This window comes from Papio anubis, chromosome 10, assembly GCF_008728515.1.
Source record: "Papio anubis isolate 15944 chromosome 10, Panubis1.0, whole genome shotgun sequence".
In the NCBI taxonomy this organism is placed as follows: domain Eukaryota; kingdom Metazoa; phylum Chordata; class Mammalia; order Primates; family Cercopithecidae; genus Papio; species Papio anubis.
The window spans coordinates 107,584,706-107,607,493 of NC_044985.1; the positions used below are offsets into that span (position 1 = coordinate 107,584,706).

A 22,788-nucleotide genomic window follows, 5' to 3' on the forward strand; every position below is an offset into this window, starting at 1 on the left:
TGCGTCTTTATAAATCCTTAAAACATTCTGCAGAAGGCAGAAGGAAATGTATTTTATAAATGACACATTCATTACCTTGTTAAGTGCAAGCCTTTAAAATGTGACACCAACTAGCATCAGATGTGCCCCAATATTTATAACCTTGTTTCCACACTACCCTCATTTTTTCACATACCAGTGGCTTCAGAAAATGGAAGTGGCAGGAGCTTTCCAACCCTGAGAGGTCCTGACGTTCTGTGACTCTGGGAAAAAGACTTCGTGAAGCAAGCAAGAGAAAAAAACAGTGGGAAGAGCCTCAGTGGATACGGCTGGCATCACTGGATATCTCGCACTCTGTTCTTTGTTTTCTGTGTTAACAGTGGGACATGGCTGTTCTCTGCCTTTCACGTTCTGTTCTGCCCCATCTAGTTCATAGCCGGCAGCCTCATGTCCACTATAAGAAGTTTAATAAAGCGGCAAAAATGGCAAGGGGTTGGCCTTTCTGCTCCTCAGGCATCACCTAATTCTGAAATCAAATGTACTTGAATGTACATTTAGACCATTCCTGGCCCTCCAGGACAAAGTAATCAGGGACTTGAACATGGGGTTAGTTTTCCAAAGACCCTAACAAACTTCACAGACGAAATTCTCACTGGTCACATGAACCTCCACTATTTGCAAAACATTCTCATTTCAAATATAGAACTCTTAGTTACACTTCAATCAAAATGAGGTTTGTACATTAAACTAAAAAATATGACAGGTGTTCTCAAACTACACAGGAGATTTCAGGCTAACAATCAGAACTAAGACTCAATTTTTATTTACTTTTTTTTTAAATTTGATACAGGGTCTTACTCTGTCACCCAGGCTGCTGTACAGTGGCACAATCACAGCTCACTGCAGCCTGAACCTCCTGGGCTCAGGAGATCCTCCTGCCTTAGCCTCCCAAGTAGCTGTGACCACAGGTACACACTACCACTCCAGGCTAATTCTTTTATCTGTAGAGAGGGGTGTCCCACTATGTTGCCAGGCTGGTCTTGAACTCCAGGGCTCAAGCGATTTTCCTGCCTTGGCCTCTCAAAGTGTTGGGATTATAGGCATGAGCCAGTGCACCTGGCCCCAATCTTTATTTTAAATAAATGTGATTTAGTATTTCACTTAGACTTCCAATTCATTTTACCAATGGGGTGACAGAGTTAGCAAAACAATATCACCGATTCTGAAAATAAATGTCAATGTGCCATAAACCATGTTGGAAAATCTTTGAGTACTTTTTGGTATCAAACTAAGAACATAGTCATCAGTTCTCCCTGCTTGGTAAATTTTAGTCATGGGCTGCAGTCTATAACACATCTTTGAGACGCAGAGTATGAAGGAGCTAATGCTGGCAGAAACCAACCAGGGTTGATTTTGGATGCAATCCAAGGAAAGCAGAAAGATCCGGTTAATTAATTCCAGTCAGCCCTAAGTAATGATTCTTTAGGGTCTGACCCAAGTCTCAAAACAAAAATCACTTTCCCTCCCAAGTTTACAAGCCACCTTCAAATTCCTGAGGACTGTGGTACTAACCAATGTAAAATGAATGCATGCATAGATTTGAAAAGCCAACCAAACTTGTGAACCCTGAAAAACTAAGGTAATCGGTCCTAGTTTCCTAATAAATATAAAAGTGTTTTAATTCTACAGCAAATAATCCGAGCATATAAACTGTTCTTATGCATACAGTACTCTGTATTCCACAGAATATAATACAGTTTTTAAGTCCTCACTTAACTTCAGCAATAGGTTCTTGAAAACTGAAACTTTAAGCAAAACAACATACTATGTGACAAAACTAGTTTTACCACAGGCTAATTGACAGAAACAAGAGTCAGGCACAGGCAGTGGCACAGGCCTCTGATACTAGCACTATGGGAGACCAAGGCAGGAAGTCAGCTGGAGCCCAGGAGTTCAAGACCAGCCTGGGCAACACAGTGAAACCGCATCTGTACAAAAATTACAAAAATTAGCTGGGTATGGTGGCATATGCTTGTGGTCCCAGCTACTGCACTCCAGCCTGGGCAATAAAGGAAGACCTCTTTAAAAAAGAGAATCAAGTTACTTTTTTTCAAGTTCCTATGGCATACAGCATATCATTTTGCTTAAAGACACAGTTTCTAAGAACCTATCAACAGCGTTAAGTGACGACTTACTGTACTACTTTATCACCAGTTGGGTTGATTGTTTAAATGAGGAATGCAATGTAATTTATTTGAAGATAAACCTCTCTGACAGATAGTGGGCAATTATTCCTTCCTTCCTTCTCCATGCTTCTGAAAAAACTACTTCAACTGGCCACTTGTCAAAAACAAATGAAGAGATCAAATGGTCTTTTTAAGCAAAGCCAGGTTTCCAAGCCATGAACACATAGCTTTGCTAAGAGAAGCATGAAATGTGAGTAGCCACAAACCATAACAATCACGAGAACCAACAGCAAGGAACAGAAAGTATTCACAGGAGACCATGGATAGGGTCCCATAATATCTATGTCAATGACTGAGCTCAAAGGCTAGTAAGTGGCAGAGAGAGAGATTCTAACGAGATCAGTCTGACACCGAAGCCTGAGGTCTTCCCGGCATCCACGCCTCAACCCTCCTTGCAATCAATGCCGTTTTCACATATGTGCAGTGTCAGTGGGACTGCTGTTTACCAATATGAGGCTTTTGAGTCTATGTTAAATAGATCCATGACACCAGAGTCAACATATTACAGACTGCTCATAAAAGATGACAGACAATCCCCCATAACTTGGCAATTAAAATAAAATAGCCCAGTCTAGGTGCAGTGGCTCATGCCTGTAGTCCCAGCACTTTGGGAGGCCAAGGCGGGTGGATCATTTGAGGTCAGGAGTTCAACACCAGCCTAGCTACCACGTTGAAACCCTGTCTTTACTAAAAATACAAACATTAGCTGGGCGTGGTGGCGCACGCCTGTAATCCCAGCTATGCGAGAGGCTGAGGCAGGAGAATCGCTTGAACCTGGGAGACGGAGGTTGCAGTGAGCTGAGCTCATGTCACTGCAACTCCAGCCTCAACAACAGAGTGAGACAACTCCATCTCAATAAAATAAAATAAAATAAAATAGCCTGTAGACAATAAAATTAGCCCTCTGTATGAGAGGTGGTCCACTCAACATGACCACAGCATAATGTTAGTAAGACATGGCTGGATGACAACCAAAAGTCAACCTGGCTCCAGGGTCTGCCTGAAGAAAGATGTGTTAACAGCAATGGTCTGCTTAGAGTCCCGGAAAAAGAAAACAATTTGGGGGTCAGGCATGGTGGTTCACGCCTGTAATCCCAGCACTTTGGGAGGCTGAGGCAGGCGGATCACCTGAGGTCGGGAGTTCGAGACAAGCCTGACCAACGTAGAGAAATCCCGTCTCTACTAAAATTACAAAATTAGCCAGGCATGGTGGTGCATGCCTGTAATCCCAACTACGCGGGAGGCTGAGGCAGGAGAATTGCTTGAACCCGGGAGGTGGAGGTTGCAGTGAGCAGAGATTGCGCCATTTCACTCCAACCTAGGTGACAGAGCAAGACTCTGTCTCAAAAAAAAAAAAAAAAAAAAATTTGGAAGAGTTTGGGACCATATCTCTGGGAAAAGATGCCCTGTCTGGCTTCTCTGTGTATCCACTGTTGATTTATTGAACTGGAATGGAGATAGATACAACAGCTATGAGTTGAAGAACATCAGAGACTATTTGGCCCACTAACTCTTACTACTCTGATTCTAAGCTCTCCCAAGAAATTTTCTGATCATCATCTAACTTCCCAGGAGACCTTTTTCCAAAAAGAGACAAATATGCTGACCAAATAACAAGAACATGGTATTCTACATGACAATTACATTCATCAGTACAAATGACCCACTGCATGGCAGGCATGATGCTGGGCACTTTTATGTACATTATATTGTTTAATCCCCAAATCTAGGCAATGCGTCATATTGAAGACAAAAAAGATTAAGTTGTGGACAGTTGAAAGACTTTCCCAGAATTGTCAAAATATAAGTGGCAGGGTAGGTATCAAATGCAGCTTGGATTCTATACCTCTATAAAAAATGTCCAGCTAGGCGCAATTCATTCACTCCTGTAATCCCAGCACTTTTGGAAGCCAAAGTAGGTGGATCCCTTGAGCTTATGAGTTTGAGACCAGCCTGGGCAACATAGCAAAATCCAGTCTCTACTAAAAATACAAAAATAAGCTAGGCATCATGGTATGCACCTGTAGTCCCAGCTGCTTGGGAGGCTGAGGCAGGAGAATCGCTTTAGTCCAGGAGGCAGAGGTTGCAGTGAGCCGAGATCGAGCCACTGCACTCCAGCCTGGGCAACAGAGCGTGAATGAGACTCCATCTCAAAAAAAAAAAAAAGTCCTAGGTTCCAAGATAATCTGGAAGGAAAAGGAGTGTCTGTAGGCATCCTAGAAGCATATGAAAAATTTTGGAATTATAAGCAGTGCTCTTGGGAAAAGACCCAGAAACGTTAGCAAATTTTCTTTTTCTTTCTTTTCTTTTTTTTTTTTTTTTTTGAGATGGTATCTTGCTCTGTCACCCAGGCAGGAGTGCAGTGGTGCAATCTCAACTCACTGCAACCCCCACCTCCTGGGTTCAAGTCTCCTGCCTCAGCCTCCTGACTAGCTGGGATTACAGGCATGCGCCACCCCACCCAGATAATTTTTGTGTTTTTAGTAGAGACGGGGTCTCACCATGTTGGCCAGTCTGGTCTCAAACTCCTGACCTCAAGTGATCTGCCCGCCTTGGCCTCCCAAAGTGCTGGGATTACAGGCATGAGCCCTGCAGCAGGCCAAATTTTCAAAGTTGTTCTTATACCAGAAATCCTTAAGGACCACTGGCTGCTTTAAAGATGACATCACTTAATGATTATAGATTTAAGCTTCAGGCATGGGGAAATAATTTAATACTATTTTAATTGCCATTAAAGTAACTGCAGGGCTAATTACCTGATAGTGAACCAGGCTTCATGCTCAAATCCCACTACGTATGTTTTCAGGACCTTTTTCTACACTTATCATGTGATGTGACTGAGGGTGAGTAGTGAAATGAATATGGCATTTCTCCTCTACTTGGTGGCTTCCATCTCCCTACATGAAAGTAGTAAGTAGTACAGTGAATGCCAGAACCACACCCAGCCCTGGACTGTTTTGGTGTCATAGCGATCAGTTACGTGCAGAGAGATTTAACATCTTCAATTTTAAACACTGGCTTTTTGTTTATTTTTAATCTACCTGCCAAGTAGCTGAATTGCATAAAGCTTTTTGGAGGGAGAATGCAACAGATATTTTCAGGTCTCTTTTGCTGGAAATAATTTTTCTTTACATCACTCATCAGAGAAAAAGCACACTGTTTGCTCACTTCTTCCACTTGCCAAATATTTTAATTCGTTCTTTTAAAATGCAGAAATCTAACCCAATTTTAGCAATGTGTAGCTACAGAAATAAACTATAAAGTCATTGGCATCCATAAATAACTGGCAGTTGGCAATAAAACTGACATTTCATTATATATCTTTCAAGGGTGTTACAAAAATACTGCTTCAAGATGCTCTGTGTAAAAAAAAAAAAAAAAATTAAAGTCCTACTATCTTTGTGATTATCTAATTTCACAGTTAACCAAAAAAAGAATTTTGCATCATTTTTGGCCATTTTTGCTCAAGGTCCTAAATTCTTAGTTTCCATAGTCAAGACTCTAGTACAGAATATAATTCTAAATTAGTAGTATATTATAGAAGCACTCATGTTACAAACATTTGCTATAAACACAGTGATTATTGCTAAGTTAGTTACCTTAAATTTTCTGCTTTTTGAACTTTTACTGATAAAATACTATTATATTCACTGGTTATAAAAAATGAGTTCAGGAAAAATGGGATTTAAAAGATAGTTATGTTTAAAAAAATCTTAATGTAACACTTGCTACAAAGATTTAGTGTGGCCTTTAAAATATCAGTGTTTTGACCCTGAAACTGATTTATGTGTAAAAGAGATTGCAACAATGCAAATTTTATTGGCATAATGTTTGCTAAACTAATAGCTCCAGAATTTGTTTCTATCATGATTTAAAGGCACTTTGATGTCAATTTTGCTAATAAATCAGACAAGTCTATTATTTCAAGGAAGCTCACTTTTAAAAGGTTTTTTTCTCAGACTGAAAGACATTTAGTTTGCAACCGATGTAAGAAAAAGGTCTTTTTCCCAGTGATTCACACAAGGGACCAGAGTTGAAGTTTTCGCATTTAGGTCCATTACATTTTTAAATGTTTTATTCTTAAATATACTTAATGGTTTGGAACTTCATATGCATCGACTGACATATAGCTGTTCAATAAATATTTATTGCCTGAATATATTTTTTTCAAAATGTCCAAGGCGAAGATGAGTTCAAGTTTTTCTGAGGTACGGGGTGTGCTTGTTTAACTCATCTTACATATCAGAAAATGAACATAAAACTTTAAACTTCACTTTAATACTTTAAATCAGTAACATCTATAGGGGTACATCCTATCCCTATCATCCAAAAAAGTCACAGAAAGGCAAGAATTTCAGTCTAAGTGTTTGTCCCAAGCAGCACCGATTACTTTACTTGTATTCTATATACCCAGGAAATGATGATTCAGTGATTCCAAACTAGGGGGAAAAAAAAAAAAAAAAAAAAAGCCAGTCCTTCCTGGACTGCCCTCCAGACAAATGACAAGGAGAAAATTTCCTTTGCAAATCAACGTCCTCCACCAAATGATTCCACTTTTTCTCCAGGACTAGATGACTGAAATTTTGGGGGTATGTGTGTGTTTCCCAAACTCATTCCCATGCGCAGCCAAACCAATCTGCTTTGCAAACCTGAAACACATCTTACTGGAACCAGTCTCACTGCCCCAGCTCCCCCTTCCCCATCATGCCTGAAATACGCTTCTCACTAACCCAAGTCTCTACCATACTTTCAGGGCCCTCTCAAAGCACATAGTTCCCCACGCACCACGAGCCTCCCGACCATACCTTCACCTTCCATGCTCTTGAGAGAAACCCTCTATTTAGAACGACATCCAAGCTGCTCTAGGTATGCATGCCTTCCCTCCCTGAAGCAGAAGCATAATCAGTTTTGTTAACGTTGTTTATTTATTTATTTATCTATCTATTTATTTATTTATTTGAGGCAGAATCTCTCACTGCCACCCAGGCTGGAGTGTGCAGTGGCACCATCTCAGCTCACTGCAACCTCCACCTCCCGGAGTCAAGCGATTTTCTTGCCTTAGCCTTCCGAATAGCTGGGATTACAGGCGCCCGCCACCACACCCAGCTAATGTTTTATATTTTTAGTAGAGACAGGGTTTCACTATGTTGACCAGGCTGGTCTTGAACTCCTGACTTCATGATCCACCTGCCTCGGCCTCCCAAAGCGCTGGGATCACAGTCGTGAGCCACTGCAGCGAGCCAGTTTTGTTAACTTTTTATGTCTTAATAATGTCCCAATTCTGGTAGGTATTCAATAAATACATGCCTAAAGCAAAATAGTAGTGCTGTGCTGCTTCTCACTTGATCTGATTGAAGCCAAAACTGCGCTTACCATAGCAGCTACACACACAGAGATTCACGAGCAAGGCAAGATTCGTGAGCAATGCAGCCACGTGCCTCCTGTGTGCGTGGCTGTTGGCCCCTCCAGCCAGCTGTGGACATGAAAACCCCCATCTCCCAGTCACACTTGGAGGAGCCTGGCTCCTGGGCAACAGCAACACAAGGACATATGCTTAACAACTGAGCGTTAGGCCAGCCTTGCTTTGGATTCTGACATACTCGGAAAATAATGTACATTATGTTCATAGAGACATATTAATATTTTCTTGTAGCTGAAAACAGACTGAGAGCCAGAAAGGGTTTTTAAGATTGTATCTCAGGCCCAAGTTCTCATTTGACAACCGAGGACAGGCCCCAGAGAAGCTAGACATTGCGGGGAAGTCGCAGTTATCGGCACAGCTGAGTACAGAAACGAAGCCCCTCATCGTCCAGTCCAGCAATCCTTCCAAGCAATATGCAATTCTGCCTTTCTAATGGTGTTTGTCTTAAGCTGCTATCAAAATCAACTCCTGGTCAGGCACAGTGGCTCATGCCTGTAATCCCAGCACTTTAGGAGGCCGAGATTGGAGGACTGCTTGAGTCTAGGCGTTCGAGACCAGCCTGGGCAATATAGTGAGAACTTGTCGCCACAAAAAATAGAAAAAATGAGCTTGGCATGGTATCACGACCTGTAGTCCCAGCTACTCGGGAGACTGAGGCAAGAGGATCGCTGAGCCCAGGGTGTGGTGAGCCATGATCACTCCACTGCACTTCAGTCTGAGTGACATAACAAGATCCTGTCTTTAAAAAAATAAAAATAGGCCGGGCGCGGTGGCTAATGTCTATAATCCCAGCACTTTGGGAGGCCGAGGCAGGTGGATCACCTGAGGTCAGGAGTTAGAGGCCAACCTGACCAACATGGAGAAACCTGTCTTTACTAAAAATAGAAAATTAGCCAGGCATGGTGGTGCATGCCTGTAATCCCAGCTACTCGGGAGGCTGAGGCAGGAGAATCGCTTGAACCTGGGAGGCAGAGGTTGCAGTGAGCTGAGATCATGCCATTGCAGTCTAGCCTGGGCAATAAGAGCGAAACTCCATCTCAAAAATAAATGAATACATACATATATACATACACACATACATACATAAATATAAAAGTAAAATAAAATAAACTCCTCTATTACATCAAACTAAAAAGCTTCTGCACAGCAGAGAAAACAACCAACAGAGTGAAGACACAACCTATGGAATGGGAGAAAATATTTGCAATCCATAAATCCAGTAAGGGGTTAATGTCCGAAATACATAAGGAACTCAAACAACTCCATAGCAAAAAAAAAAAAAAAAAAAAAAAAACCCAACAAAAAAAAAAAAAAAAGGGCAAAGAACCTACATAGACAGTTCTTGAAAAAAAGATATACAGATGGCCAACCAGTATATGGGAAAAAAAAAACGCTCAGCATCACTAATCATCTGGAAATGCAAATTAAGAGCCACAGTGAAAAGCCATCTCACACCTGTTAGAAAGGCTACTATCAAAAAGATGAAAGACAATAAGTGTTAGCAAGGTTGGAGAGAAGAGACCTTGGTACACTGTTGGTGGGAATGTAAATTAGTACAACTATTATAGAAAACAGTATCAAGGCCCCCAAAAAAATTAAAAATAGAACTCACATACGATCTAGCAATTGCACTACTGAGTATATACCCAAGGGATACGAAATCAGCATTTGGAAGAGATATCTGCAATCCCAGGTTCATTGCCTCACTCTTCACAATGGCCCAAGATGTAGAATCGACCTAAATGTCCATCAATGGATGGATAAAGAAATTGTGGTATATATTCACAATGGAATAGTATTTGGCCTTTAGAAAGAAGAAAACCCTGTCATTTGTGAGAACATGGATGAACCTGGAGGACATTATGTTAAGTGAGATAAGCCAAGCACAGAAAAAGTACCATATGATCACACTTAAATGTGAAATCAAAGAAAGATGAAGTCATAGAAGCAGAGAGTAGAACGGTGGTTACCAGGGGCTGGGGGGACAGAGGAAATTGGGGAGATACTGGTTGAAGGATACAAACTTTCAGTTAGACAACAGGAGTAAATTCAAGAAGTCTATAGTACAACATGCTGACTATAGTTAATAACAACGTATTGTATACTTGAAAATGACTAAGAGTATATTTTCTGTGTTCTCATCACACACACAATTATAAATAGGTGAAGTTATACATATGCTAATTAGCTTGATTTAACCGTTTTGCAATGTGTATGCATATCAAAACAGCCTATTGTACGGTGTAAATTTATTCAATTTTTATTTGTCCATTTTTAAAAACAGGTTTAAAAAATAAGCTTCCCTTCTCAAAGCACACATTAAAGTGGCAGAGGAAGAGAGCCTGGGAGCAGACACACAGGCGCGTAGAGGGAGATGGTAGATGGTTTGTCGTTGTTTTTGTGTGTTTGTTTTTTGAAATGGGATCTTTTTTTTTTTTTTTTTTTTTTTTTGAGACGGAGTTTCGCTCTGTTGCCCAGGCTGGAGTGCAGTGGCCGGATCTCAGCTCACTACAAGCTCCGCCTCCCGGGTTCACGCCATTCTCCTGCCTCAGCCTCCCGAGTAGCTGGGACTACAGGCGCTCGCCACCTCGCCCGGCTAGTTTTTTGTACTTTTTAGTAGAGACGGGGTTTCACCATATTAACCAGGATGGTCTCGATCTCCTGACCTCGTGATCCGCCCGTCTCGGCCTCCCAAAGTGCTGGGATTACAGGCTTGAGCCACCGCGCCCGGCACAAAAATGGGATCTTGCACTAGAGTGCAGTGGTGTGATCATGGCTCACTGCAGCCTCAATTTCCAGGGCTCAATTGATCTCCCCACCTCAGCCTCCTGAGTAGTTGGGACTACAGGCTTGCACCACCACACCCAGACACCCAGCTAACTTCTGTATTATTTCAGTAAAGATGGGGTTTTGCCATATTGCCCAGGCTGGTCTCAAACTTTTGGGCTCACGCAATCAGCCTGCCTCACACTCCCAAAGTGCAGGGATTACAGATGTGAGCCACCGGGCCCAGCTATAGATGGTTTTTTAAAGATACACAAAAATATCCAAAAAAGATACATGAGATAATCCACTCAGAGACAAAAGACATACACAGAGACTCCTAAACAGACCTGCAGTTTCAACAGCATCACACCTTGTGCGGAAGGTAAGGTAAGGTCATCCCCTAAGCCATGCAGTTGAGTGGCTGAGGCACCTCCTGACTTTGGATAAGCCACAAGCTACTTTTGATTCATTTCCCCAAATTCAAACGGCAGGTGGGTTTTTTGTTTTGTTTTGTTTTGTTTTAGAATCTTGCTCTGTCACCCAGGCTGAAGTGCAGTGGCGTGATCTCGGCTCACTGTAACCTCCTCCTCCCAGGTCCAAGTGATTCTCCTGCCTCAGCCTCCCGAGTGGCTGGGATTACAGGTGCTTGCCACATGCGCGGCTCATTTCTATATTTTCAGTAGAGATAGGGTTTCACCATTTGGCCAGGCTGGTCTCGACTCAACCTCAAATCATCCACCCGTCTCGGCCTCCCAAAGTGCTGCGATTGCAGGCGTAAGCCACCGCAACTGGCCTAAAAGGAAGTTATTAATAATTTTTTAACTCTAACTTTTTTTTAGGTTTGTTTTTTAGTTATGTGAAAAATTTACACGTGGGAAATGTCACTCCAATAATACTGGATAAATAAGTCGTTAGTGGGGTTAACTGGAGGGGAAGAGTTGGGGAGAAAGGGTGGAGATGGGAGTGTCAAGGGAGGGGGGAGGGGGGAGGGATTGCATTGGGAGTTATACCTGATGTAAATGACGAGTTGATGGGTGCTGACAAGTTGATGGGTGCAGCACACCAACATGGCACAAGTATACATGTGTAACAAACCTGCACATTATGCACATGTACCCTAGAACTTAAAGTATAATAATAATAATTTAAAAAAAAAAAAAGAAAGAAAACAGTTCTTCATTGGCGACCTTCACCCAGTTCTCCTCCAGCATTTCTATTTCCTTAATAATTATTCCCTTTCTTTATTCTGCTCACTGATCCCTTCCCTCTCACACATATATCCAGACACTCATACACACACTGGTTTCTGAAGAACTGAAGGCGGGGTCATCCCGCCCTTCCAGGCTCAGCCCCAGGCCTGTCTCCCATCTCCTCCCCACTGAATTCCTGCAGTAATTATATAATTTAACGACATACTTCAGAGCTTAATTTTCCACTCTAGATTTGCTATGCATGTAAAAAATTTTGCCCAACAACACGACAAGTATCTTGTAATCAAGAAATAGATCTTATACTTGTGGAGTTTTTTCCTATTAGTAATAACCACTGCAGTTAAGAACACAAAGATTGCCGGCCACGGTGGCTCAGGCCTGTCATCCCAGCACTTTGGGAGGCTGAGGCAGGTGGATCACCTGAGGTCAGGAGTTTGAGACCAGCCTGGCCAACATGGTGAAACCCCATCTCTACTCAAAATACAAAAATTAGCCAGGCGTGGTGGCGGGCACCTGTAATCCCAGCTACTAGGGAGGCTGAGGTGGGAGAATAATTTGAACCCAGGACCAGAGGTTGCAGTGAGCCGAGATTGTGCCACTGCACTCCAGCCTGGATGTCAGAGCGAGACTCCATCTCATAAAAAAAAGAACACACAGATGAACAGGTGGGAAATACCCTGAAACAGTATTATTTTTCCATTCATCATTTTTCCCTGACAGAGTAATCAACTTTGAATATATCCACAACACCTGTCAGTTGTTTAATTTTTTCCTATAGTAAATATGCTGATTGAATTTCTCCTGGAGTCCTTTGAGAAGCAGACTAGTCCTGTGTTGTGTTTCAAGTCATCCAAGGAGAAAAAAGAGACTGGAAATAGGGGGCAGAAATTCCAGGAAATTTTCAGTACAACTCTGAAGTTGAATAAGACATTAATAACTTGGGGCCAGGCATGGTGGCTTACGCCTGTAATCCCAACACTTTGGGAGGCCAAGCGGGGGTGTATCACTTGAGGTCAGGAGTTCGAGACCAGCCTGGCCAACATGGTGAAACCCCGTCTCTACTAAAAAGACAAAAAGTAGCCGAGGATAGTGGTGTGCGCCCGTAATTCCAGCTAATTGAGAAGCTGAGGCATGAGAATCACTTGAACCTGGGAGGCAGGGGTTGCAGTGAGCAGAGATTGCAGCACTGCACTTCAGCCTGGGTGACAGAGAGAGAATCCATCTCAAAACAAAACAAAACAAAATTAATAACTTAGGACTCTATTCATATTTCAAAGAGTTTTTTGTTTTTGTTTTTGTTTTGTTTTAAGACAGGGTCTCACTCTGTTGCCCAGGCTGGAGTGCAGGGGCACCATCTCGGCTCACTGCAACCTCTGCCTTCTGGATTCGAGCAATCTTCCCACCTCAGCCTCCCAAGTAGCTGGGAATACAGGCAAGCACCACCACGCCCAGCTAATTTTGAGATGCTTTTTTTGAACGTTGTTCAAGAGGCTATGCTTACTAAGGTAAACTCAACACCCTGCATGGTAATGACCACTTAATGGTTATTAAGGACTTTCATTTTCTTCCTACTCAACACTCATTAAAAATCCATCCCCAGGGCCTTTTATACCTTGACAAAGATGACTTCTGTTACAAGCAAAATTTTGTACGAGGCGAGCAATGGTATATCCATCATACCCTTTCAAAGTTGACCACTAACAAACTTCAAGCATCCGTCTGAGACAAACCTGCCTTATTGTATATTCAAGTCTTGCCCTCTCCCCATAGTTTTTGCAAAAATGGTTGATGTAGACTAGATTATCAGAGACAGAATGGCCTTTGAAAGGCAGGACTCTCTTATGTAGTGGGCTTAGAATTGAAGACATGACTTCTTAGTAATGAAACTGAAGGTAAGTACTTGTTTACACAACAAAAGAAAAAAGTTCTACACAGACTTCTGAATCATGTTTTTTAAAAAAAATGTGATATTACTGTAACCCTTATCTTCCCCCACCTCCCCAGTATCTGCAGTCCATAATTTTGCTTTGTTTTGAGACAGTCTCACTTTGTCACCCAGGCTGGAGGGCAGTGGCATGATCATCTCACTGCAACCTCTACCTCCTAGGTTCAAACTATTCTCCTGCCTCAGCCTGTAACTGAGATTACAGGTGTTTGCCACTACACCCAGCTACATTTTTTTATTTTTAGTAGAGACAGGGCTTCACCATCTTGGCAAAGCTGATCTTGAACTCCTGACCTGGTGATCCACCCACCTTGGCCTCCCAAAGTGCTGGGATTACAGGCATGAGCCACCGCGTCCAGCCAGGACCCTGCATTTTCATTTTGCTATGGGCACCGCAAATTACGTAGCCAGTCCTGCCTGTCATGGGGCAGGCATCCAAATTATTTGTCCAATATACTCATGAATGAATTAGTGGAAGCTGCCTTAGAAAACAGGTCAATAAGCCATGACTTACAGACCAAATCTGGCCTTCTGCATGTTGTTGTAAATAAAGTTTTATTAAAACACAGCTCCAGCCAAGCACAGTGGCTCATGTCTGTAATCCCAACACTTTGGGAGGCCAAGGCGGGAGGATCACCTGAGGTCAGGAGTTCAAGACCAGCCTGGCCAACATGGCAAAACCCTGTCTCTACTAAAACTACAAAAATTAGCTTGGAAGGCCAAGGCGGGAGGATCACCTGAGGTCGGGAGTTCAAGACCAGCCTGACCAACATGGAGAAACCTCGTCTCTACTAAAAATACAAAATTAGCCTGGCGTGGTGGTGCATTCCTGTAATCCCAGCTACTCGGGAAACTGAGGCAGGAGAATCGCTTGAACCCAGGAGGCGGAGGTTGTGATGAGCCGAGATCATGCCATTGCACTCCAGCCTGGGCAACAAGAGCAAAACTCTGTCTCAAAAAAAAATTTAAAAATTAGCCGGGTGAGGTGGTGGGCACCTGTAATCCCAGCTACTTGGGAGACTGAGGTAGGAGTATCACTTGAACCTAGGAGGCAGAGGTTGCAGTGAGCTGAGATCACACCACTGTACTCCAGTGTGGGTGACAGAGTGAGATTCCATCCAAAAAAAAAAAAAAAAAAAAAAAAAAAACACAACTCTTACCCTTTACAACAGAAGAGTTGAGGAATACTGAAAGACTGTAGGGTCCACAAAGTCTAAAATATTTACCATCTGGCCTTTTACGGAGAAAGTTCACTGTCCCCTGCTTTAGTAAATTTTCTCTCCAAATTTCTATCCAAATAACTGTAACAGCAGGAAAGGCAGGTGGCCTCATGAGATGAGGAGGGTAGCCTAAGCAGCAAGCCATAAACAATATATGTCTTAGGGTTTGTGTGTGTGAATTTTGCATCTGGGAGCCAAATATATTAATATATTAATAGAAAAATATTTTCTCGACTGGGCACTATGGATCATACCTATAATCCCAGCACTTTGGGAGGCCGAGGCAGGCAGATCGCTTGAGGTCAGGAGTTCGAGACCAGCCTGGCCAACATGGTGAAGCTCTATCTCTACTAAAAATACAAAAATTAGCCGGGCGTGTCAGCATGCACCCGTAGTCCCAGCTACTCAGGAGACTGAGGCAGGATAATCGCTTGAACCCGGGAGGCAGAGGTTGCAGTGAGCCAAGATTACACCACTGCACTCCAGCCTGGGTGACAGAGTGGGACTCCCTCTCAAAAAAAAAAAATTCTCATTCTGAACTATGCTCCAGGGATGAGTCGTGTTTATCCCTTGACAACCCCTGTCTACAAGAATGAGTACACAGAAGGTATGGGCATCCCAGTTTGCAAACCATGCCTTCATTCGTCATCTTCGATATACCTAGTGTAGAAGGAAGTCTCCCGCAGCATTTCAGTGTCGACCCACACCAATCATTTCTTACCAGCCCAGAAAATCCTGTTAGGGAAGATCCAACAAGGACATTAAATACAGAATCTCTTGTGCACTTATTCTTAACTGAATGTACTAGGTTCATGCCCCATCACACTGAAAGACTAATGAGGGATCATATTCTTCCCCAGGCAGTTTCAGAAGCTGCTGAGAGGCAGGATTTTCAGAGCCCAGTGATGCCTGTAGGAAAGTTTTTAGAAGTGGGTGTTGGCAGAGGCCAGTTTCCTCATGATGGTCAATAGCATTCTATTTCTAACTTGAATGATTTTCAGTATCCCTTTTCACTGTTAAAATTTTTAACTTGCCTTATTACTAGCAGTGATACAAGAAATACATTTTTTTTTTCGCTTTAATAGAGACAGAGTCTCACTGGTCTCAAACTCCTGGGCTCAAGCAATCCTCCCTCCTCGGTCTCCCAAAGTGCTGGCATGAGCCTCTAACCCTGGGATCTCACTCTGTCACCCAGGCTGGAGTACAGTGGCACAATCACGGCTCCCTGGGACTACATGGGTGCACTACCACGCCCAGCTAATACTTTTTGTATTTTTCGTAGGGATGGAGTTTTGCCATGCTGCCCGGGCTGGTCTCAAACTTCCAGAGTCAAGCAATCCACACACCCTGGCCTCCCAAAGTGTTAAGATGTCAGGCATGAGCCACCGTGCCCGGTCAAGAAATGCATTTCCTTAGTCAGCGTGCTGGCTGGATAGTTTCATATGCCACTGAGAGAATTTAGGGGCATTTGCTTCTGACATTTGTGTACATTCTTTCATATCACAGGTTATGGGGGAGCTTTCGTATCATAGGTTTAAAGGGAGTTTTCCTGGACACTAAAGGTTAAACAGGGAAAGTATCGGGGAAAACAAGGTATACCAGAAAGGGAGACTGAGAGAGACAAAGACAGGCCCCAGGGAAGAAATGAACCACAGAACCACAGTGAAGTTTCAGGTCTCTGGGAGAACCACTCGCTATTGTAACAACAAAACAATATCAAAAGAACAATTCATGAAGACATCAAGAACTTATTCTATTAGCCGGGCACGGTGGCTCATGCCAGTAATTCCAGTACTTTGGGAGGCCGAGGCGGGCGGATCACCATGTCAGGAGATCGAGACCATCCTGGCTAACACGGTGAAACCCTGTCTGTATTAAAAATACAAAAAAATTAGCCGGGCGTGCGGTGGCGGGAGCCTGCAGTCCCAGCTACTCAGAAGGCTGAGGCAGAAGAATGGTGTGAACCCGGGAGGCGGAGCTTGCAGTGAGCAGAGATGGCACCGCTGCACTCCAGCCTGGGCAACAGAGTGAGCAGAGTGAAACTCTGTTGCCCAGGATCCTTTATGTGGAAAAAAAGGGCAGTTAGTGTGGGCAATTTATGAGGATTTTTGTGCGTATGTGTGTGTGTGCGCATATGTGTGTGTGTGTGTGTGTGTGTGTGTTGGAAAGGGTTTTATCATTATGTCTTAAAATGAAATAATTCACGGGACCCAAAAGGACAGAGACATTGGCAACACAGTTCAGCAAATACACAGCGTGCTGCTTCCTTACAGCTGTTGTTGGCAAAATGCCACACAAAAGTTATCAGCAGTTGACAATACTCACCACAAAAAAAAAAAAAAAAAAAAAAAAAACCAGTGATAGAAACTCAGAAGTAACAATCCTGGTAAGGAGTAAATACAAGTCTCACTGGTGTTTTTAGGAGACCTGTGGGAAGGGCCAGTGGAGGTGAGCCCTCTTGGGACAACTGAACACCACAAAGGTCATTTCTCCCCGGATCCCAAAGCCCTCGACCTTACACTAACTACTGGCCAGCAGCTTAGATCAAGTTTCCAAGGAGGAAAGCACTCATTAGTGTAACAGATCACTTCACCCTCAAACTGGAACTTAAACTGCCAAAATCATTACATGCTTATTACAATTCATTGAAGCCTCAGACAATAAAATTGATATAGAAGGGGAAGGGGGCGTGGCAGGACCTACAGGTTCATAGTTGGGAGTCAGCAAAAGTTACCCTCACCCTCCACAGCTCCATGAGACTACAATGAACAGGGAATTTTTTTTTTTTTTTTTTTTTTTTTTTGCAGGGGGAGAAGGGTGTACTCCTACTATTTCAAACTTAAATATATTCTGAATAAAAAATGGCTTTCCAGTTCTGTTTGGTAAGTTCTCTCAAGTCAGATTTTAAATCGTGCACCCAAAAAAAAAACCTTGATTTTTTTTTTAGCATAAGTCTATCCTACTTTACATAAATAACACACATTATGAGAACAGAATTTGCAGCACAAAAAGATGGTTATTCGTGTTCCCAAAGCGATCACCATTTGAGTTTCTTTCAATGGGTGGCTCTACTGTTTTGTTCACAGTATGGTTTTGAATCACCTCAACTTTTCAGAAGCACATGGACTACATACATCAAAGTCCACTTGTGGTTTTGTTAAAAGTACCCCAAAGCATTTCAAGTGTTACCCTATACACCCCTATTTTGTTAAAGGCAAAATAAATACATAAATACATACATAAACAACATAATCCTCCTTCATCTGTTAACATTGCCAACCATTCAACACACATTCCGCCTCATAAGCCTTTTTAAGCACCCTGGGCTCAGCCCGTGGGATTCCTGAAACATGGTAGCCCTAACACTGTTTTCCAAGGTAGAGATTTCTAAAAGGTGAGATGGAGAAATACACAATTGCTTCAAACAGTGTGATCCAGATACAAATACAGTCCCAAAATACACCAGATATGAAATCTCTGTGCCAGAAACCAGGGTCACTGGCGCCGTGGAATCAAGAACCATTTTCTGTGTATAAAGTACTAGGTGCCTAGATCTGCCAGTAAGCATCTACCAGTTTCCTAGCATAAGAGTCAGCAAAAGTCAGGAATGAAGCACCAGGAAAGACAGTGAGTTACACAGTGAGCCTCAACGAAGATCTCAGAGCTGCTGGGCGAGGGCTGCCAATTCTTTCTTATGACTTGAAGGTAATAACAGAGAAGAGGTGATGGTTACTGAGCACTTACAACGGCAAAGCTGCTTGAAGCACCTTCACACCCATTCACTTATGGTACCTGTTAAACTTTGGGACAGTGATTATGAAACTTTTTGGATGCCTTTACACTCCTTTTTTTTCTTTTCTTTTCTTTTTTTTTTTTTTTTTTTTTGAGATGGAGTTTTGCTCTTGTTGCCCAGGCTAGAGTGTGATGGTGCAATCTTGGCTTACTGCAACCTCCACCTCCCAGGTTCAGGCGATTCTCCTGCCTCAGCCTCCCAAGTAGCTGGGATTACAGGCATGAGCCACCACACCCAGCTAATTTTGTATTTTTAGTAGAGACAGGGTTTCTCCATGTTGGTCAGGCTGGTCTCAAACTCCCAACCTCAGGTGATCCGCCTGCCAATCCCAAAGACCTTTTTGTTTATGTAGGTTATATCCACTGATATTTATTGTATTTGAAATTAAAATGAAAAAAATAGATATTAATATATTTTTAAACAATACAGCTTGGGCAACATAGGTAGGCTCCATTCTCTGTAAAAAGTAAAAAATTCCACTGGACCCAATTGTTCATGCCTATAATCTCAGCACTTTGGGAGGACAAGATGGGAAGATTGCATGAGTTCAGGAGTTCAAGACCAGCCCAGGCAACAAAGTAAGATCTAATTTATATGAAAATCAAAAAACTACCTGGGTGTGATGGCACACACCTGTGGTCCCAGTTACATGGAAGGCTGAGGTAGGAGGATGCCTTGAGCCCAGTGGGTTGAGGCTGCAGTGAGCCATGTTCATGCCACTACACCCTACTCTGTGTGACAGAACAAGCCTTGTCTCAAAAATAAAAAATTAGCTGGGCATGGTGGCATGTGCCTATAGTCCCAGCTACTCAGGAAGCTGAGGTAGGAGGGTTGCTGGACCCCAGGAAGTTGAGGCTGCTGTGAGCCGTGATCATATCACTGCACTCAGCTTGGGTGACACAAAGACCCTGTCTCAAAAACAAATAAATAAAAATAAAAAAAGAGAGTAAACCTATTACACATTAAACATAAATAACATATTTATGACCAATAACAATATTTTCCAAAACAAAAAAAAAATAGTGAAAAGCATGGCATTGTTTTACAATTTTGCAAATCTCCTTAATATCTGGGCTTATCAAAGACAGTTGGACTTTCCTATCTGCATCTGTGTTCAATCTGTTATACTATCTCAGCTTATGTAGCTGCAAGAAACTTTCACTGTAGTCTTCTGAGGATGAGAATGAAATGGGAAAATGAATATCTTAGTATTGTTATGAAAATAGTTTTGACCTTGCAGACCTCCAGTAAAAGTCTTGGGGACTCCTGGGGGTACCCAGGCCATACTTTCAGAACCTCTGCCTTATGAGTTAGGAGATATTATCTCCATTTTTCAAATGGGCAAACTGAGACAGAGAGGTCAAGGAATTGTCCAAAGCCATACTGCTAGAATAGCTCAGAGCAGATAAAATGCAATGAGCATAACAGACTTAACCTTGTTTGTTTGTTGCAAGGATTGAATGAGATCATGAATATAAAGACCAGGACATCCTGCTTGGCTTATCACAAATGCCCAATAATATTAATGTTTCCCCACCAGGTGTGGTGGCTCACGCCTGTAATGCTAGCACTTTGGGAGGCCGACGCAGGTGGATCACGAGGTCAGGAGTTTCAGACCAGCCTGGTCAACATGGCAAAACCCCGTCTCTACTAAAAATACAAAAATTAGCCGGGCATGGTGGCAGGTGCCTGTAATACCAGCTACTTAGGAGGCAGAGGCAGGAGAAATGCTTGAATTTGGGAGATGGAGGTTGCAGGGAGCCAAGATCACGCCACTGCACTCCAGCCTGGGTGACAGACCAAGACTCCATCTTGAAGAAAACAATAATAACAATAATGCTTCCCATTCGGCAAAATCTGGTAGAAAAGCTGAAGAAACTTCCCACATTTCTGATCAACTCATCATACATATGACACCAGCAAGAAAAAATAAAACTCCACCATAGGTATTTTCCAGAGGAGGAGCTTTTCCTCAGAGACAAGACCTTGGCCCATTCCTCAGCACAAAAGCAGCCTTTGATGACTCAGAAAGGCAGGGCCTTATTCCAGCCTCCGTTAGGCAAATGACCCTGGTGGACTGGGCATCTGTCACCTTGTTCCTTGGGAAACTTGAGCAAGCCAAGAAAGCTGCTCCGTTATTTACAGCATTGTTTTTGCATCACGCTGTATTTACAAGGAACCCTCAACAGACAAAAATGACGCCGCCAGTGTGTGCAGCCAAACCTTTAGCAGGAACCAGCATCTGTGGTCTTGCTGGCCAGGTGCTCAGCTCTCCTTGTTAATCAACTTTCTTAGCCCACGTGGCCCACCCACTCCTGCCTCCGGTGGGCCCACAGGGTGCAGGTCACTTCCCTTCTGTGGATTTGGGAAGTGATCACACACTTGGGGAAGTGGGACTAGTGACTTTCAGACCACCACACTCTCAAAAGGCTGTCCCTAAACAGCAGGCAAGAGCAAGAGGAGCCTGAGCTATCGCTTCCACCCAAGTGCAGTTCACCAGATCTCTCACCAGCAGGGCTGCAGCCGGCCTCAGCTTCCATCCTGACCCCCTATCCCCTGCCCTTACACACCCCAGTCCATTCTCCAACCACAGCCAAAGGGATCTCTTAAAAGTGCACACAAGGCCGGGTGCAGTGGCTCACGCCTGTAATCCCAGCACTTTGGGAGGCCGAGGCAGGCGGATCACCTGAGGTCAGGAGTTCGAGACCAGCCTGGCCAACATGGTGAAACCCCTGTCTCTACTAAAAATACAAAAATTAGCCGGGTGTGCTGGCGCGCACCTGTAATCCCAGTTACTCGGGAGGCTGAGGCAGGAGACTCGCTTGAACCCAGGAGGCAGAGGTTGCAGTTAGCCGAGATCATATCACTGCACTTCAGCCTGGATGACACAGCGAGATCCGTCTCAAAAAAAAAAAAAAAAAAAGTGCACAACGGGTAAGGTCAGTTTTCTTGCTAACACGTTCCCAAGGTTTCCCCTACTCAGTTGGAACCAAAACCAAACTCCTTATTTTGGCCTATAAGAACCCGCTTCACCTGGCACATGCCCACCTCTCCTGCCACAAACAAGGCCTTCTCTCCCCCCACCCCCCGCTTTGCTCTCTCTAATCCACCTGTAGCGCCCCTCCAGGACCTCCAGCAGCTAGAATGTCATGTCCTTGAAGAGGCTTTGCCAAATCAAAGTTGCCACTCCACCCGGTTGTATTTGAGACTTCAGAGCGCTTCTTACTATAGAAGTTCTCTTCATTTTACTTGTATATTACATGCTTCCCTCCCTCCGCATACCCCTCCTAGAAGGTAAGCTTCCTGGAGAGCAGGGGCTCCGCCTAGTCCCCCGCGACATCCCCGCGCCCAGCTCCGAGCCCGGCACAGACTAAGTACTCGGCCAACCGGGATCGAATGAATGAATGGAGCCGCCGCGCCGCGTTGCCTCAGAAATCCCGGGCAAGCGATCCTGGCGCGCCCGCACCGTCCCGGGCGGCGGGTCCACCCGGGCGCACGGTTCGGGGGACCGGGCAGGACTCGGCCCGCACCCCCACCCGGCCGCTCGTCCGGCCCGGACGCTCCAGGTGCCTCCCCGGAGCGCGAGCGCCCCCATCGCCTACCCCGGCCGGCGGTTCCCCCGCACTCACCATGGTGGCTGGGCGGCCGCCGCCCCCGCCTTGCGAGCAAGGAGCGCTGGAGAAGCGAAGGCGAGAGGCGAGCGCAAGAGCCGGTGCGGCTGACAGGTGAGGCGCCCGGCTTAGACCATGGCTGCTTCCCACAATGCCCTCGCGCTGAAAGTTTTCAGACTCCTCCCAGCGCGGCTGCCTCCTCCCCGCGCGCTCCTCCCCGCTGCCTCCTCCCTGCGCACTCCTCCCCGCTCCCCCCCCCCTTCTCCCTTCTCCTCATCTTCTTTCTTCCCTTCTCCTTCCTCCTCCCTTCTCCTCCTCCTCCTTCCTCCTTTCTGCCTCTCCTCTGTACCCCCTCCCCGCCCCCGCCTTGGCCGCAGTTGCTCCCGCCCAGCGCGGCCGCACCTGGGGAGAATGCACCTGCGCGCGCGCGCGCCTCTACCCCGACAGCCCGCAGCTCGGAGCAGGCGGGCAGGCGAGAGCTCGTGGCCCGCTAGGAACTCCCTGCGCGGAGAACTCTGGGGACCTTTCGCGATTCTGCCGCACGATTGTGTCCTGTATTCCTTCTACAAACGTTCATCAGACCTGACAAAGATAC

At 44.3% G+C, this 22,788-nt stretch overlaps 1 protein-coding gene across 1 annotated transcript in view; it reads right to left on the bottom strand.

Annotated features, from left to right (window-relative positions):
- The window catches only part of AP1S3 (adaptor related protein complex 1 subunit sigma 3), a 78,308-nt gene extending 55,809 nt beyond the window's left edge, over positions 1 to 22,499 (bottom strand). Inside the window, exon 1 of the mRNA XM_003908009.4 lies at positions 22,212 to 22,499. Coding sequence (XP_003908058.1) covers positions 22,212 to 22,214 — 3 coding nt within the window. The 5' untranslated portion in view covers positions 22,215 to 22,499. The remainder of the gene's footprint in view (positions 1 to 22,211) is intronic.
- Positions 22,500 to 22,788: the final 289 nt, after the last annotated feature.